General features: G+C 45.7%; 1 protein-coding gene across 3 annotated transcripts in view; it reads left to right on the top strand.

The window, feature by feature from the left end:
* LOC125394476 (uncharacterized) overlaps window positions 1-18,612 on the top strand; it is a 184,542-nt gene that overhangs the window by 129,301 nt on the left and 36,629 nt on the right. For 2 of the 3 annotated variants that reach the window (XM_087910709.1, XM_087910711.1), the window contains exons 32-37: window positions 1,744-1,839; window positions 2,885-3,037; window positions 13,669-13,728; window positions 15,234-15,466; window positions 16,292-16,430; window positions 17,886-18,006. In XM_087910709.1, coding sequence (XP_087766835.1) covers window positions 1,744-1,839; window positions 2,885-3,037; window positions 13,669-13,728; window positions 15,234-15,466; window positions 16,292-16,430; window positions 17,886-18,006 — 802 coding nt within the window. The remainder of the gene's footprint in view (window positions 1-1,743; window positions 1,840-2,884; window positions 3,038-13,668; window positions 13,729-15,233; window positions 15,467-16,291; window positions 16,431-17,885; window positions 18,007-18,612) is intronic. The other variant, XM_087910712.1, reaches the window with a different exon arrangement.

The following is an 18,612-nucleotide window of genomic DNA, read 5'->3' on the forward strand; positions in this document are numbered from 1 at the left end:
AAGATCGTCATCTCAGCACATAGCAGGAGAAAGTTTGCTTGCAGCCTTATCCACCCAGCTGACAGTAGCTGTCAGGAGATCCGCATTCAAGGTTGTGAGGAAAATGGTTTCCCCAGAGCAAGAGAGGGAGCCTGAGGTAGAAGCCTTGGCCATTGCATGACCTGTCTTCAGAACTGACACCATTGGCTTCTGCCATGTTCCAGTCATTAACAGTGAGCCATTTAGTTCAGCCATGTTCAAAGGGTCGGAGAGTCACCTCCCTTCCTCCTTCTATATACCCCCATTTTAGTTTCTTTTCTACCCCCCACTCCATGTGTGTGTGTGTGTGTGTGTGTGTGTGTGTGTGTGTGTGTGTGTGTGTGTGTTCCTGCTCCCACGTGTGCACACATCAGGTCAGAAGACAGTTTACGGGAGTCAGTTCTTTCCTTCCACCTCTGGACCTGGGATCAGACTTGGTGACAAGCTCCTTTTCCTTCTGAGTGCCCGCTCCTCTAGAGACAGTGTCGTGTATCCCAAGCTGATCTAGTAAGTAGGCAAATATAACCTTGAACTCCCGTTTCTCCTGTCTCCAGTCCCAAGTGTTAGGATTACAGGCGTGTACCCAGCCCTAAGCACTAAACCCTATCTCCTGATGGAACGAGTTTGTGTACATAGCTTTAAAACCACCCTGCAAACATCCTACTTAAACATTACAGATGCCTTGACATCAACCGTAGGCAGGTCCTATACTTCCATGCTAAATGACTGTGACTCTTGGTCCAACCAACCCTCACCCCTCTTTTAGAACCACAGGACAGAGCTGGCCGTGACACTGGGCCTGCTGCCGTGCTGCTGATGTCTTTGGATACTGCCTTGGATTGGGTGGCCCTGGGTGTCCTGTGTCACAGTCTTTAGGAAATGACTATGAAGCCGCTCTAGGGTAGAGACTGAGCCCAGTGGGCGGTCCTCTGGATCCGGGGTTTGCACGGTGCCACAGGAAACAGAACCTGCCTTGGTTGTTCTGCAATGCAGAGAAGAGGGGGTCAGCAGTGCCACCTGGAGCACTGGCCTGAGGTGATACTGAAAATTGGGGCACAGTGATGGGGAAGGACATTGATAGGTCCCTAATCTGGACAGCACTTAACTAAGTTTACTTTTGCTGTTTAAAAACATGCCCTCTTGGTATTGTATCATTCCAGAACTTCCTTTGTTTTGTTTCTTTTGAGACAGGGTCTCACTATCTTGCTCAGTGGTCCTCAACCTTCCTAATGCTGTGACCCTTTAATACAGTTCCTCGTGTTGTGCTGACCCCCAACTGTAAAATTATTTTCCTTGCTACATCATAACTATAATTTTGCGACTGTTATAACTATAATGTAAATATCTGTATTTTCTGGTGGACTTTGGCATCCCTTATGAAAGGATCTTTCAACCCCCAATGGGTCGCGACTGATCTAGTTAAAGCTGGCCTGAAACTTACAATCCTCCTGTGTCAGTCTCTCAAGTGCTGGAATTACAGGTGTGTGCCACCACAACCCTCTTGTTCTAGAACTTTGGATGTTGGTGTCTCCTTATTACACTGAGACCATCTCAGGAGAACTAGAAATGACTGCCACTCTTTTCTCTGTGTCACTGAGCATGCTCCGATGAGAACTCTTTCTGAGGGGCCTTTGGAGATGGAGGCAGAGGTATTGCTCATGCGTAAGCATCTTCATCCGAGAGCTGCATGAGACCATTGTCGTGTCTGTTGCTTGTTTCATTTAGGCGTCTACGATGTTCCCATGGAGGGCGTTTCTGGAAGACGGTGGACCATTTCCAGCTATGAGCAGCGTCCCAAACACCTTAGAGTATGATATGCAGGTAGGTCTGTCTTCCACTTGTTGGAGAGACCTGAACACAGGCTGTAAAGCAGCATCACCAGGTTCATGCTTTAGCCAGTGGCAATTTATCAGATAAATGAGTGTTTAACTATGAAGCTGTCACCGAGGCTGCAAGGGGAGTCATATTTCCTTATTGTGGAAAAAGTCACACTCTCAGTCGTTAAGGGCCTTTGCTGTAGACTCAGCTGCAGTTCCCAGGACAGCAATGACCTAGAGGAAGGGCCGCTCTGGAGTCCACCATCTGAGCCTCTTAGGGAAACTGCCACCTGACAGTGAGAGGCGTAGGACACCTGACCTGGCATGAGATCTGCTTAGGCAGGACCGAGGAGGGAATTTTCTTTAATTGTTCTGTTTATCCTGATGCTTTTTAAAAACATTTCAATTGTTTTGAAAAAAAATATGTTTTCTCATGATTAGGTCAGCACCAACATATTTTTTAAATGTGTGTGTATTAAAATCAAGGCAAAAATTCAACTACAACTTGGCTTCAGAATAGGGAGTGGAAAGTTAGGGTGGGACAATACTGGCATGTGTATATATATATATATATATATATATATATATATATATATACATATATAAATTACACAAATGCAAACAAATTACAAATATATAGATAGATGTAATTTGTTTGCATTTGTGTGTGTTTAAAATCCTCCATAAGTTAAAAAAAATTAACAGTAAAAGCAAGAGGGTTTAAAGCAAAAACAGAGACAATAACAGTTCACAATTAGGGTCTTTCTCCTGGTTTCCCCCCAGCGCGTGCCTGTGAGTATCTCTGGACTTGTAAAGAAAACTGGCCATCCCACACATTTGTCGTATCTGCTGTAAGGTCAGGAGATTTGCTGCCCCTACACAGAAACCTAACACATTCAAGGACTTTAAGCTAGAGATATTACTCTGATTGTATTAGTTGAGAGCGTGAGGGTTATAAATATAGTTGCAGTTGATATTTATCTTCAAAACCATGTATAAAAGATAGAAAGACCTCTTCAAAATGGGAAGGTATTTTTATTTGTTTCTAGATGTGTCTCTGCAGGCTGAGTGACCGTGACCGCAAAGTGGCCCATGGAGAGCTGGTGGGCGTGCAGGTGCTAATGGAAGATGTGCTGCTGGGCAGCTATCACGTGACCACGGAGGGGTCTCCTGGATGGCAGGCCACACTGGACAATGCACAGGTGACCACGGAGGGTTCTCCTGAATGACAGGCCACACAGGACAAGGCACAAGTGACCACGGAGGGTTCTTCTGAATGACAGGCCACACTGGACAAGGCATAGGTGACTACTGAGGGGTCTCCTAAATGGCAGACCACACTGGACAAGGCACAGGTGACAGGGAAGGTTCTTCTGAATGACAGGCCACACTGGACAAGGCATAGGTGACTACTGAGGGGTCTCCTAAATGGCAGACCACACTGGACAAGGCACAGGTGACAGGGAAGGTTCTTCTGAATGACAGGCCACACAGGACAAGGCACAGGTGACCACGGAGAATTCTCCTGAATGACAGGCCACACAGAACAAGGCACAGGTGACCACAGAGGGGTGCCCTGAATGGCAGGCCACACTGGACAAGGCACAGATGACCACAGAAGGTTCTCCTGAATGGCAGGCCACACTGGACAGTGCACAGGTATTCTTAGCAAGTGGGCTACAGACTTGGCCAGCGTTGTGTTGTACTGAAGGATTTGCCTACTTTGAAAGTCACACTCGAGGGGCTGTCTTGCCACGGCTGCTCCCAGCAGGTGCCAGGACCGTGCTGATGCCACAATGTCGTCGGTGAAACGTGGAGAACTACTCTCGGGGATTTACTTACACATGAGTCTCAGGATTAAGTTCCCACTGACTTTATTCACTTAAAAGGTTTTTTGTTTGTTTGTTTTGGTAGGGGTGGGCATGGAGAGATGGCTCAGTAGTTACAAGCACCCGCTCCTCTTACAGAGGACCGGGGTTCTGTTCCCAGTATCCATACTAGGTGACTTACAACCACCTGTGACTCCAGTTCCAGGGATCCAACTCCCTCCTCTTGTCTCCTCAGGCACCTGCACTGATGCGCGCAAATTAACTCAGAGAGATAAATACATAATACGCATATATAATTAAAAGTTTCTGTTTGTTTTTGAGACTATGTCAGTGGTTGTAACAATTCTCCCACACCATTTCCCTCTTTTTTTTTTAACAAAGGAAAATACCCATAGTCCATTTGTTGGGAATGTGGGCGTAGTATTTCAGGCTACTTCCTGCTGGTTGGGGGCACTGAGGATCTTATGGGGACTTAAAGAAAATTTAGAGTTACAATCAAGTCCTGACTGGAGGATCCTGTGAGTCTTGATCATCTCAGGTAGCAGTCTTGAATCTGTTCTGTATGTAGAACTCAGACATCTGGGCCATCTGTTCCTGTTGGAGATTTCTCAGGTGGCCTCCCTTGATCAAAGCTGATTTTTCTTAATTCAGAATGAATCCACAGCCTCTCATTTCTGTGGAAACAAAAGCAGAATCTCTTCTTCAAAGTAACATACCTTTTGACTTCAGTTTTGAAGCCAAGGTATTTTCAAAATACCTATCTTGGGTTAGTTCAGCAGCATTTATAAACAAAAGTCTTTTAGCAGCTGTTGCTCCTTCCTCAACAATCAAACAATTCAAAGAGAGCAAAATAACATACAGTATCAAGATTCTCTTTGTATTTTCCATCTTTGTGTGGCTTTACTTTAACCTCTATTTCTTTTATTTTTACTTTTACTTTTTGAGACAGATTCTCTGTATATCTTTGCCCTGGAATAACTCTGTACATCAGGCTGTCCTGGTGTACAGAACTCACAGAGCTCTGTCTCTGCCTCCCCAGTGCAGGGATTAAAGGTGTGTGCTACCACACCCAACTACTCTCTTTCTTTTTTTACTTTAAGAACTTTAACTTTTAGCCTGCATATATTTTTAACACACTGTAAACCATTTAGAGGTTTTCTTTGTCTTTGAATCTCTCTTTACTGTATATCTCTCTTTTTCTGACCACATGAGCCTTTAATTTACAAAACAATACGGAAAGCCGTGGCTTTGACGGCTAGATCCAGCCCACTCCCCAGCTCTCCAGTCTCATGGCTGAGATACCAGCCAGAGCTGTGTTCACTGCCACAACTCTATGGCATTTCAAGGTCCTTGCCAGCAAGCAAGCTGCAGCATTCTGCTCACAGACCACACTCAGTCGGACTGCCTGCCTGAAAGAGTCAGAGTTTGCCCTGGCAGGACGGCCCAGAAAGCCAGCATTTTTAAAAAGTGCATCTTTTTTCCTGCTACAGCTGAAAACCGAAAAGCATGCATTCAGATTTTCATCAACACCATTTAAGTGTTTCGTGGCAGGACCTCTTAAAGAGCTGCAAGGTTTTGCAGCTAAAGCTGAGTCAGGAAGCCTCCCTTAGATGAGAGTGCTTGCTTGCCTCTAGCAAGCAGAGTAGACCCGAGAAATTGCTGCCACCAAGAAAACATGCTTTACTCTATTCCTTCCCAAGCTTTCTCAAGCTTTCTGTGGATTCAGTTATCCACGTGGGCGCCATATGTAACATGAGGGGCCAGCTTGTTGGGGTATCTGTCCCACCCAGTACCCCACAGCCGGCAACTCCCAAGGAAAATCACACACAGGACTCCATAAGATTATAAACTGATTCGCCCATTAGGTCAGGCTACTTATTAGCTCTTATAACTTATGTTACCCCATTATCCTAATCTACGTTAGCACATGGCTCAGTACCTTTTCCAGTGGGGCAGCTTACATCTTTCCTCTCTGGTGGTCTGGGCAGAACTGCGGAGGGAGCTTTCTGCTTCCCAGAATACTCCCAGTCTCTTTGCTCCACCCCTACTTCCTATCTGGCTTTCCCACCTATACTGCCTGCCTGGCCAATCAGCGTTTTATTAAAATATGATTGACAGAATACAGACAATTCTCTCACACCAAGTGGTTGTCAAATCTGTGGGTCCCGACCTCTTTTTGAGGGTTGAATGACCCTTTCACAGGGGTCTCCCAGGATTATCAAAAAACACAGATATTTACATTACATTCATAACACTAGCAAAATTACAGTTACAAAGAAGCAATGAAAATAATGTTATGGTTGGAGATCATCACAACATGAAGAACTGTATTAAAGGGTTGCAGCATTAGGAAGGTTGAGAGCCACTGCTCCATGTAGCCTTGGCTCACCTGGAACTTGCTATATAGACCAGGCTGGCCTGGAACCCACAGAGGTTGACCTCCTTCTGTCTCCTGAACCCTGGGATTAAAGGCCTGGCACCAGCACTCCCAGCCAATTAAAAACATTTTTTTTAACTTTAAAATGTTTTTGAGGTGGAATCCTGCTCCATAGTCCAGCTGACCTTAAATTCCAATCTTCCAGCCTCGGCTTCCAGTTGTTTTGTTTTTAAAACAGAACAAAGGTTCTGGGGAGTCCATGGGAGCCTCCCGAGACAGACGCTCAGTTAATGCTTTCCTGGCAAGTTGCTTGTTTCAGCAGTAGAGTTGGGCATCCCAGAGTTGTGCGTGAGAGCCTCAGCTAGCTGAGGTGCCAGACTGGCAGCCTCTCCTCAGTTTAACTTTCTGAAGTTTCAGGCACAAGAATCATTCCCCCATCATGTAAAATAGCTCTAAATAATCCTTCGTGAACTAGAAGCCAGGAAGTGGCATGTTGCAGTCAGTGAACCAGCTTGACACCTACCTGAAATACCTCCTTCTCGGGCCTCAACCTTCTGGAAGCCTACTGTTGTCTGTTTCCTAGCCCCACGTACACTCAAGGACACTAATGAGCCAGCATGACTGTTGTCTTTCTTTTCCTTGGCTCTCGGAGTGTGTGTGTGTGTATATGTGTGTGTGTGTGTGTGTGTGTGTGTGGCGGGGCGGGGGGGGGGCTCTACCATAGCACAGACATGCGTTATTGAGATTTAATGGTAGGGTGATTTCCTGCCAGAAAGTTTTCTTTCCCCTCTCATGGACACTGTCTGTGTCCACACATTTGTCCTCCCTCCCTCCACACAGATATATATATATATATGAAAAGGAGAAGCTATAGTATGCACATGACTATCAGTGCCCATCTTCCTAAGCCTGACTTACCTTATTTAATCTTCCCTGGTTCCATCCATTTGTTTACACATTGAATAAGAATTCTGTGTCTTCTGCTTATGGCCCCATGTTTCCTTATGTAACATGAGGGCCGACTTGTTGGGGTTTCTGTCCCTCCTGGTACCCCAACAGCCGGCAAGCAACAAAGAAAATCACACACAGGACTCCATAAGGTTATAAACTGATTGGCCCATTTGGTCAGGCTACTTATTAGTTCTTATGACTTATCTTAACCCATTATTCTGATCTATGTTAGCCACACGGGCTCAGTACCTTTTTCAGCTGTCAGCTTACATGTTGCCTCTTCGGTGGTCTGCGCAGGAATGGCAGAGGAACCTCCTTGCTTCCCAGAATTCTCCTGTTCTCCTTGCATCACCTCTACTTCCTGTCTGGTTTTCCCACCTATACTGCCTGCCTGGCCAATCAGCGTTTTATTAAAATATGATTGACAGAATACAGACAATTCTCCCGCATCATTTCCCTCTTTTTTTTTTTTAAACAAAGGAAAATACCCACAGTCCATTTGTTGGGAATGTGGGCGTAGTATTTCAGGCTACTTCCTGCTGGTTGGGGGCGCTGATAATCTTATGGGGACCTAAAGAAAATTTAGAATTATCATCAAGTCCTGACTGGAGTATCCTGTGAGTCTTGATCATCTCAGGCAGCAGTCTTGAACCTGTTCTGGATGAAGAACTCAGACATCTGGGCCATCTGTTCCTGTCGGAGATTTCTCAGGTGGCCTTCCTTGATCATACTGGATTTTTCTTAACTCAGAATGAATCCACAACCTCTCATTTTCTGTGGAAACAAAAGCAAAATCTCTTCTCCAAAGTAACATACCTTTTGACTTCAGTTTTGAAGCCAAGGTATTTTCAAAATACCTATCTTGGGTTAGTTCAGCAGCATTTATAAACAAAAGTCTTTTAGCAGCTGTTTCTCCTTCCTCAGCATTCAAACAATTCAAAGAGAGCATAATAGTATACAGTATCAAGATTCTCTGTGTATTTTCCATCTTTATGTGGCTTTACTTTAACCTCTATTTCTTTTATTTTTACTTTTACTTTTAGATACAGGTTCTCTGTATATCTTTGTCCTGGAATAACTCTGTAGACCAGGCTGTCCTTGAACTCACAGAGATCCTTCTGTCTCTGCCTCCCCAGTACTGGGCTCAAAGGTGTTTGCTACCACACCTTGAACTCAGAGATCCATGTGTCTTTGCTTCCCCAGTGCTAGGATTAAAGGTGTGTGCTACCACACCTTGAACTCAGAGATCTGTCTGTCTCTGCCTCCCAGGCATTGGGATTAAAGGTGTGTACCACCACACCCAACTACTCTCTTTCTTTACTTTTAACTTTAAGAACTTTAACTTTCAGTCTGCATATACACACTGTAAACCATTTAGAGGTTTTCTTCCTCTTTGAATCTCTCTTTACTGTATATTTTTCTTTTTCTGACCACATGAGCCTTTAATTTACTAAGCAATATGGAGAGCAGATTCAGCCCACTCCCCAGCTCTCCAGTCTCATGGCTGAGATACCAGCCAGAGCTGTGTTCACTGCCACAACTCTATGGCATTTCAAGGTCCTTGCCAGCAAGCTGCAGCATTCTGCTCACAGACCACACTCAGTCGGACTGCCTGCCTGAAAGAGTCAGAGTTTGCCCTGGCAGGACAGCCCAGAAAACCGGCATTTTAAAACAGTGCAGCTTTTTTTCCTGCTACGACTGAAAACCGAAAAGCATGCATTCAGATTTTCCTAAACACAGTTTAAGTGTTTAGTGGCAGGACCTCTTAAAAGAGCTGCAAAGTTTTGCAGCTAAAGCTGAGTCAGGAAGCCTCTCTTAGATGAGAGCACTTGTTTGCCTCTAGCAAGCAGAGCAGACCCGAGAAATTGCTGCTACCAAGGAAACATGCTTTACTCTATTTTTTCCCAAGCTTTCTCAGGCTTTCTGTGGATTCAGTTATCCACGTTGGGCACCATATGTAATATGAGGGCCAGCTTGTTGGGGTTTCTGTTCCCGTCCAGTACCCCACAGCTGGCAAGTCCCAGAGAAAATCACACACAGGACTCCATAAGATTATAAACTGATTGGCCCATTAGGTCAGGCTCCTTATTAGTCCTTGTAACTTACATTAATCCATTATCATTATCTATGTTAGCACATGGCTCCGTACCTTTCTCAGCTGGGCAAGTTACATGTTGCCTCTTCAGTGGTCTGCGCAGGAGTGGCGAGAGAGCTTCCTGTGTCCCAGAAAACTCCCAGTCTCTTTGCTCCACCCCTACTTCCTGAGGGGCTGCGGGCAGGCCTGCTTTTCATCCTGCCCAGCTCCCGCATGGCTAGCTTAGTCCCAGAAATAACAACACACAAATTGTATTCATTTAAGCACTGCCTGGCCCATTACCTCTAGAGAGTTAGTTACTGACTCACTCTCATATCTTGATATTAACCCATTTCTAATAATCTGTGTAGAACCACGAGGTGGTGGCTTACTGGGAAATATTCAGCATGTCTGACCTGGTGGCTGGCTCCATGGCTTCTGCCTCATAGCCCTCTTCCCAGCATTCTGTTCTGTTTACTCCACCTACCTAATTTTCTGTCCTATCAAGGGGCCAAGGCAGTCTCTTTATTGACCAATGAAATTAACACAATAGACAGATAACCCTCCTCCATCATCCTTATCTGTTCATCCCCTGATAGACGGCGAGTCTGATTGCATTTCCTTGCTTTACCTCCAGAGCAACAATAAACATATAAACACAGATCCTATCTCTGTGGTAGAATATAGACTCCTTTGAGTAAATGCCAGGAGTAGCATAGCTGGGTTCTGTGGAAGCCCTAATTTTAGGTTTCCGAGATGGCTCCACACTGATTACCACAGTGGCTCTACCCATTTGCACTCCCACTAATAGTGGGTGTGTGGTGTGGGAGAATTGTCTGCATTCTGTCAATCATATTTTAATAAAACACTGATTGGCCAGGCAGGCAGTATAGGCAGGAAAGCCAGACAGGAAGTAGGGGTGGAGCAAAGAGATTGGGAGTATTCTGGGAAGCAGGAAGCTCTCTGCCACTCCTGCGCAGATCACCGAAGAGGCAACATGTGAGCTGCCATGCTGAGAAAGGTACTGAGCCGTGTGGCTAACATAGATAATGATAATGGGTTAATATAAGTTACAAGGACTAATAAGGAGCCTGACCTAATGGGCCAATCAGTTTATAACCTAATGTAGACTCTGTGAGATTTTCTTTGGGACTTGCCGGCTGTGGGATACTGGGTGGGACAGAAACCCCACAAGCCAGCTACAGGTGTGTATTCCTCTTTCCCAGCCCCCTCTCTAACACTGTTGTCATTTTTTTGTTTTTAATTTTTAATTGTATTTATTTATTGTGTGTGTGTGTGTCTGTCTGTCTGTCTGTCTGTCTGTCTGTCTGTCTGCTGCATCTGTGCAGGTGCCCACAGAGGGTAGATGAGAGCGTCAGATCCCTTACAGCTGGAGTTGCAGGCCATTGTGAGCCACCTTATGTGGGTGCTGGGAACCGAACTCTGGTCCTCTTCAGGAGGAGGAGCTGCATCCTAACACGAGCCATCACTCCATCCCCCAGGATACCGTTCTGAAGTGTGGGCTGGGTCCTGTCACTTCTTTCCTTATAAAGCCCTCATTACTTTAAAATACTCTGAGCTCCTCGCAGCATTTCTCCTCGCGGTCTCTTCCTTTTGGCGTGTGGACCAGGCTGTCTTCCTAACCTCACTTGCAGTGGCAAACGTCTCTCCTCAGAGGACCCGCTCTGTTTGTTTGCAGATGTCCCCCTCCAAACCACTCTCCTCGGGGAAACTGTCTCCGCTCTTCCTCCTTCCCTCTGAGGCTTGACTGCATCGAGTGAGCTTGTCACAGTAACAGGTTGTCCCCCTGGGCAAGACTTAAATTAGAGAAGAAGCACACACACACATACACCCCCACACACATACACACACACATACACACATGCACGCACGAATAATTTAAAAAAATACTGGAATGGCTTAGTAGATAAAGGTACTTGTCATGAAGCCTAATGACCCATATGATAGAAAGCAAAAACTGCCTCCCCAGGTGTCCTCTGACCCCTGCCTCCCCGAGCTGTCTTCTGACCCCCTGACCTCTGACCCCTGCTTCCCCAGCTGTCCTCTGACCCCCTGACCTCTGACCCCTGCTTCCCCAGCTGTCCTCTGACCTCCACATGTGAACACACACAATTTAGAATGACAGAAGGACACTGACCTGTAGTCAGACTTCCTTTGGACCACCAGTTCCCAAATAATGACACAGAGACTTTTTATTAATTGTGAAAGCTTTGCCTTAGCTTAGGCTTGTTCCCAATGAGCTCTTGAAACCTAAATGAACCTATTTGTATTAATGCACAGTCTGCCACGTGACTCATTACCTCTCTTCAGTACTGTGCATACGACTTCTTCTGTGTCTCGCTGGCAAATTCCTGGATTTCTCAGATTCCTCCCAGAGTGCTTTTCTCTCTCCGGAAGCCCCTTGCCTACCTATTGACCCTTCAGCTTTTTATTAAACCAATCAGAAGGTGCCTTAGGAAGGCAAGGTAAAACAGCAACACATTTTCACACCGAGCAATCAAATACCCCGTGACACCGACTCTCAGTTAAGAGAACGTGCTGCTCTTCAGGAGGACCTGAGTTCGATTCCCAACACTCACATCAGGCAGCTCACAACTGCCTGTGACTCCAGCCCTATGTAGATCCAGGACCTCTGGCCTACACTGGCTCCTGTACTCCTGTGCCTATAGCACCCCCTACACCCACAATGAGGTGGGAAGTCCTTCTGTCTGTGTGTTGCTTTTATTGGATAATGAATAAAGAAACTGGCTTGGCCTGATAGGGCAAAGTAGAGCTAGGCAGGGAAAACTAAACTGAATGCTGGGAGAAAGAAGGCAGAGTCAGTGAGAAGCCATGTAGCCCTACTGGAGACAGACACCAGCAGACACCAGAACTTTACCCAATAAGCCACAATCTCATGGGGATACACAGATTAATGGAAATCGGTTAATTTAAGATATGAGTTAGCTATAAATACGCTAGAGTCATTAGCCAAGCAGTGTTTTAAATAATATAGATTTTGTGTGATTATTCAGGTCTGAGCAGCTAGGCGGCCAGGAAACAAGAAAGTGGCCTCCCACAACACCCTAACACACATACTCATAACTAAAAATAAATATAAATCTTAAAAAATTAAAATGAAATGAAGGCAGGTGATGAATACAAGTTATTAAAAAGGATATAAAGTTAATTGTTTTTCTAGTTCCAACTCAGCTGTGGATTTTTCAGTTTTAGTGGTAAGTGCATAAAATATTCTATAATGAAAGTGTAAAACCTAGCGTGGGGCTCCAGAGCTTTGGCTGTTCTGACTATAGAGAATTTCATTGAGATGTACAGACTTTGGATCTGTCTAAATTATGCTGTGTGATTTTTGTGATTTTTTTTAATATCCAATTTTTTGTGTTGGTTAATTTTTGATTTTTCAAGACAGGGTTTCTCTGTGTAGCCCTGGCTGTCCTGGAACCCACTCTGTAGACCAGGCTGGCCACAAACTCAAAGACCCACCTGCCTCTGCTTCCAGAGTGCTGGGATTAAAGGTGTGAGCCACCTCTGCCTGACTAGTTTCCAAGTATCTTTTGAAAAAAGCAAAGTTTATTTAAAAATAAAATAAAATAAAATGTTTAGAAGTGGCTCCCTTTAATACAAATATATTAAGAAGTAAATCTATTTAATGATATTTATTTTGATTGGTTTTACTTTGTGATGTGTGTGCCGCTGATAGCAGACCCAGGGCTTCAAGCATGGCACACCCAACTTCGCCACTGAGCTGTACCCCTGGTCCTTGGAACCGAGTTTCATTTAGAAGCATTTAGCTATCTATATGGGCAGGAAACACCAGACCCCGCACCGCTCCTGAGCCAAGTCCCCGAGCGCCCGTGGCAGCTATGCCATATGTGTTGTGATCTCTCAGGGTCTCCTAAACTCTATGGGGTAGACTGACTCAGAGTCTTTAAAACTGCAGCCCAGGGAGGCCCAGGTTTACCCTAACGCAGTGATTTTTCAGCAGCGGGGACCAATCCTGTGGTCTGCAGGCTGCACCCCGCATGTCACTGTTCTTGGCCTTGCTCGGTCAGATTTCATCTGATGAAAGCGTTCTAAGGATTAAGGAAACGACATCTGGAAGTCCACAGACTGTTTGCCGAGAAGGCTGCACAGTTGAGAGGTTGCTAGCTGTCCATGGACACTTTGCTCCCCTGGGCCTGGATGCCAGTTCTTCCTGACTTGCTCTGGCCAGCCCTCTCTATGCCAGACACACCTTCCTGTAGTATAATGCTTATGCAGGGTCCAATTACACCAAGTTGCTCCTCCAGTTTCTAGTTCTGCTGTCGGAATGTTCTAAGCCACAGGATTTGCCATCTGGCTTGCAAAACAAAGCCCCTCTTTTGTACCAGGGAGCAGCTGAACTCAGGCCCCCAAGGTGATTATCCGCCTCTGGGTGGCCCTGGCCTTCCTAGCTCTCACTGGCTGGCCTGAAGCTGTGCTTCTCCCACATCCACTAGGACCAATGCTTGTTTAAGTACTAATGAGCAAACCCTAATTTTACAGTAGAACTGAAGGTTGAGGCAGGAGGATCGTCACACGTTTGCAAACATTCTGTTACAGAGACTACCAGATGATCCAGGACTACCAAGACCCTGTCTTAATGAGTTAATCGAAGGAAACGTGAGTATGCCATAGTAAATCCAAGCAAAATGTTCTCCATTTTGCTTTTAAAGGATGGAAGGTGTCAGATTCCCAGAGCTGGATTTATAGGTAGTTGTCAGCTGTGCAGGGTGAACCCAAGTTCTGTGTAGTAGGAGGCTGCTTGTTTGTTCCTGGCTGCCCAGACTTGAAATAACCACACCGAATCTGTATTCATTAAATCACTGCTTGGCCTATCAGCTCTAGCTTCTTATGGGCTAGGTCTTACATCGTACTTTAACCCATTTCTATTGATCTGTGTATCGCCATGGGTAAAGTTTTAGCGTCTGTCTCTGGCAGGGCTACATGGCTTTTCCTGACTCCACCTTCTTTCTCCCAGCATTCAGTTTAGTTTTCCCTGCCTACCTGTATTCTGCTCTGTGCAGGCCCAAGACAGTTTCTTTATTAACCAATGGTATTCAGAGCATACAGAGGGAAATCCCACATCAGTTCTGCTTTCTGATACATAAAATGGGTTAAATCCCCAAAGAACCATCCGTTACAGCTCCACTTTGGAGGATGGGGAAGACTTCAGTCTCTAGTAGGTTATACATTATCTTTTCTTTCTTAAATAAACAATTAAATAAATAAATAATAAGCTTTGAAAAGATATGTTTATTTTATTACATGTGTTTGAGTATTTGCCTGCACGTATGTATGTGCCTGGTGCCCAGAGAGGTCAGAAGGTTTCAGACTCCCTGGAACTGGAGTTAGGGGGTGGTTGTAAGTCAGCTTGTGGGTGCTGAGAACCAAAACCAGGTCTCCTGAAAGAGTAGCAAGTACTCTTAACCACTGAGCCACCTGCCCTCAGTTTATATTTTTAAGATTTGTTTTTTCATCGTGTATATGAATGGATGTGCCACCTTCTGTCCGGGGGCTTATGGTGGTCAGGAGAGGCTTCCAGAGTCTCTGAGCTGGAGTTATAAAAAGTTGTCAGCCATCTGACATGGGTGCTGGGAATTGAACTCAGGTCCTCTGGAAGAGCAGCAATCCCTCTCCAATCCCTTACACACCTTCTCTCTTTTTCTCTTTACCTCGTTCTCTAGTTTTTTTCTTTCTTTCTTTCTCTCTCTCTCTCTCCTTCCTTCCTTCCTTCCTTCCATTTTCTCTTTAGGAAGATTCTGGTTTTGAAGGTAGACGTTCAAAGCCAAATGTGTAGTCTCATACCTATAACCTTGGCACTTGGGAGAGGGGAGCAGAATGACAGAGTTCAAGGTTGCTCTCAGCGACATAATGAGATCGAGGCCAATGTCTTCAAAAGCTAAAAATAAAATATAAAAACCAATGGTTCAAAATGCAAACAGCAAGCTGAGGCAGAGCTGCTTCTGTCCTGCCTGCTCAGCAAGGATATTGAGCTATCTAGATTTTTTTCTACACATGCTAGAGACCTGTAAGCCATTTCTCCTGGATGTTATTTTGCATGGGATATATATAAACTTATCTCATCTTAAACCACAATTGATAAAGGATTTCTGCCTTGTTTCCAGCCACACTGGTCCAAACTGCCAGGACTCTGCCCAAGTCCGTTGGAAAGTCGCCCAAAGGCCTCCACATTGCCAGAGGGCCCACATGATGCAGTGAAGTCCCTTGCTCTGTTGAAGTCCTTCCTCCTCCTGTGGAAGCAGCTGGAAGTGGTAAAGGAACACTGGGGCCGACTCAGGTTTCAAGGCCAGGAGATCAACTCTGCCCCCCACCACAAACAGTTCTCAGAGCTCTACGAGTGAGTACTGCTGAGACCAAAAACAAACAAACAAACAAAAATAAACAAATAAAAAATCCAAGAAAACGTGTCAGCAGCAGAGCCTGGGATTCGAGGCTTCTTCCCCCTTCCCCGAGAGAGTCAGACCAGGATTCTGGAACACGCAGCAAACTGCATCAGGTGGCAGCTAGGAGAGTCACTGCAACAATGCTGTAAGGAAAAACTGTTCCGTGTTAGCTGTGGGGAAGAGCTAGACTCCAGTGAATTGTCCTGGATGGTCACTTCCTCCCTAGAGCTTGTCACGTGGAGTTTAGCTTATCAGGTGACTCCACAGTGCTGAGTTTTTAGCTTGTAGAGTAGACTGCCGCTGCTGCTAGGGACACCCGCAGCCCCAGCGCTGAGCCAGAGGGTGACATGGCACACGTGGCATCCACAAGGTTACCCAGCCCTTGGCTACACACCTCAGCGAGGATGACTGAGCTGGCAGGCAAGGCCTGTTGTTTCTGGCGTGCATTTCTAAACAAGTACTTACTATGCCAGGGCCCACTCCCCAGGCCTCAGCCATCTTCTCTCTGGCACATTCAGGACCATCTGTGCCGGAAGTCACTGAGGTCAGGTTCCCTGTCAGAAATGAGAAGACTTGTCAACATTTTGCGGCATGACGACAGGAGTTCTATGTACTCAGCAGGGAGAGGCCGCCGGATCTAATATTGACCAAAGGAGTGGCGGGTTTAGTTGTTGATGTGTCTGTAGAGATGGGTGACGGGAAATTGAAAATGACTGACAGAGAAACTGAATGAGAGGGAATATGTTTCTTTGCTAATTTCTGTCTCTTTGTTGTCTCAGAGCTGACATTTTCTACCCCAGCCTGAAATCTTTAGCCAGGCAGATGGGCAAAGAAGATGAATTTGAAGGACTAATAATAAGAAGCCAATCTATTCTTCCCCCAAAGGGAGCCTCAGAAATCGAAATAAAAACTCAGCAGGTACCAGAACTCTCTTCCAATTGCCTTTGAAAACTTGCCTTGCTGCCCTGGCTTGGAAAGCTACAGTCAACACAAATGGTGTTTCCTTCAAGGTGGGGTGCGGGAGGGGCACTCTTAAAGGTGTGCGGGGCTTGAGTAAGCAAAGAAGAAGTACCCCCAAATGTCTCCATTCCGTGAGTCTAGGTTCTCATTATTTTCATTTTCCTTGAATTCCTATGCTGCATCATAAGAAATGTGACAGAGCTGGGAGGTGGTGGCGCATGCCTTTAATCCCAGCACTCAGGAGGCAGAGGCAGAGGCAGGTGCATCTCTGTGAGTTCAAGGTCAGCCTGGTCTACAAAAGCTATTTCCATGACAGGCTCCAATGCTACAGAGAAACTGTCTTTCAAAAAAGCAGAGAGAGAGAGAGAGAGAGAGAGAGAGAGAGAGAGAGAGAGAGAGAGAGAACCAGCTGGTGCACATCCACATGGAAATGAAAATATTGAACGGAGCATTTCAAAGTGGTTTTTCTCAGAGAAAGGAAGCACAGTTTTTGCCGTGGCTCGGGCAGTATGCTGAGTAATCTTTACCAGCCATTGCTCAGCTTGAGTAAGGTACCCAGGGCCTCTGACTGTCCGAGCAGAGAAGCCACCGCGCCACGGGGAATGTCAGGGTTAACTTCATATAAGCCTCAGAGCCCAGCACACTGCTTATGTTCCTGCAGGCTGGCTCTTCTGGAGTTCCTCCGTTCCTCCGTTCCTCCCACAGGGAGGGGAAGGCTCTGCAAGCGTCCTGGGTGGAGTGCTCCAATGAATAACTATTGGAGCAATTCATCTTGATGTGTGCCAGCTTTAGGTCTTCTCGTGACACCCTCCTTGGTTATTAATTGACTCTCAGACTCTTATTAAAGTAACAGATCATGAGGTTTCTGGTGTCATTTAGAGGCCGTCAAAAGGTGTGAGGTCCGAACACATGACCTGATTATGGAGCCCATTCTCTAAGGAAAGATACCTTGCTCTGCCTGGGGCAGGGGTGGGGTGGGCTTGGTCCTGTCTCTATGAGGTGCTGTGGCAGACTTAGATGACTTCCCATGGGAGACTCCTTTCTGAGTGGATGGGGAATGAGTTGGGGAAAAGGGGGAGAGTGAGAGGAAAGGAGGGAGGGGGAACTGGGATTAGTAGGTAAAAAAATTTAATTAATTAATTTTTTTAAAAAAAAGCATGAGGTCTCTTCAGACCCAGAGTGCTTTGTAGAATATGGTAAGAAAGGTTATATTGGTCAGAATGAGGGCCATGAGAAAAAAGAAAAAGATGTTGACCTGCAAAGAGGTGTACTGATCCCTGGGAAGCACACTCTTCTCAGAGAAACAAGCTGAGGAGAGGACAGACCAAAGCCTGTTCGCAGGAACGACCCTTGGGAGCCCAGTGCAGAACTGAATTGCAGAGTGATGCTAATCTCATCCCGTGCTTATTCCAGCTCCAGAAGCTTCTGGAAAGTTTAGAAATTCATATGATCCAAGAGGTGCTGAAGAAAGTTAGTAGAGAGATGAGCCTGCTTCTATCAGAAAAGTCCAAGGAGGAGCCTACCCTCCCAACAGGTAACGCTTCCTTTACTACTTGAAAAAAATTAACATTTTTTTCTGATACGAAGTGTCAGTGATAGTGGGGGCAGACACCGTCCCATACTACCAGCCAAAGCCTGAAGAGTTTTCTTAATTTTTAGGCATTCCTGCTCAGGTAAAGACAGATTCTCCACTTCTCTAGAGAAAAGAAGAATTCAGGAGGTGCCAGTTTGAAGCGGAGTTGGAGCTTATTAAGAGAACTGTATCATATTTAGAACGGGGCATAACAAAAAGAGGCCCTGAGGGAGAAGGGTAACTCAACCTGAGAGCGTGGGTGTGGAAAAGAAAGTCACCTTTCCGTGTCTTGTAGTCATCATGGGCACTGCTCCCTGAACCTCTGGCTCACAGGGCTGATAAAGAACCCAAATAAGATCACGGGGTGGCTCCTGGGGATTGGCTAGGGTCACAGCTGATAGGATGAAACCCTAGGCTCAAGGCTTGCAGGGGAAAGGTGAGAAGGTTAGTCCTGTTTCATGGTATCCCCAGAAAATACCCGGAAAAGGAGCAAGACTACACTGGAAGGCCACGGAGGTTTAGCTCATAAGCATGTTCGTTTTAACATTCTTCTCTAGACAAAAAAAG

Source organism: Myodes glareolus, chromosome 1 (genome assembly GCF_982192425.1).
Source record: "Myodes glareolus chromosome 1, mMyoGla1.1, whole genome shotgun sequence".
NCBI lineage: Eukaryota > Metazoa > Chordata > Mammalia > Rodentia > Cricetidae > Myodes > Myodes glareolus.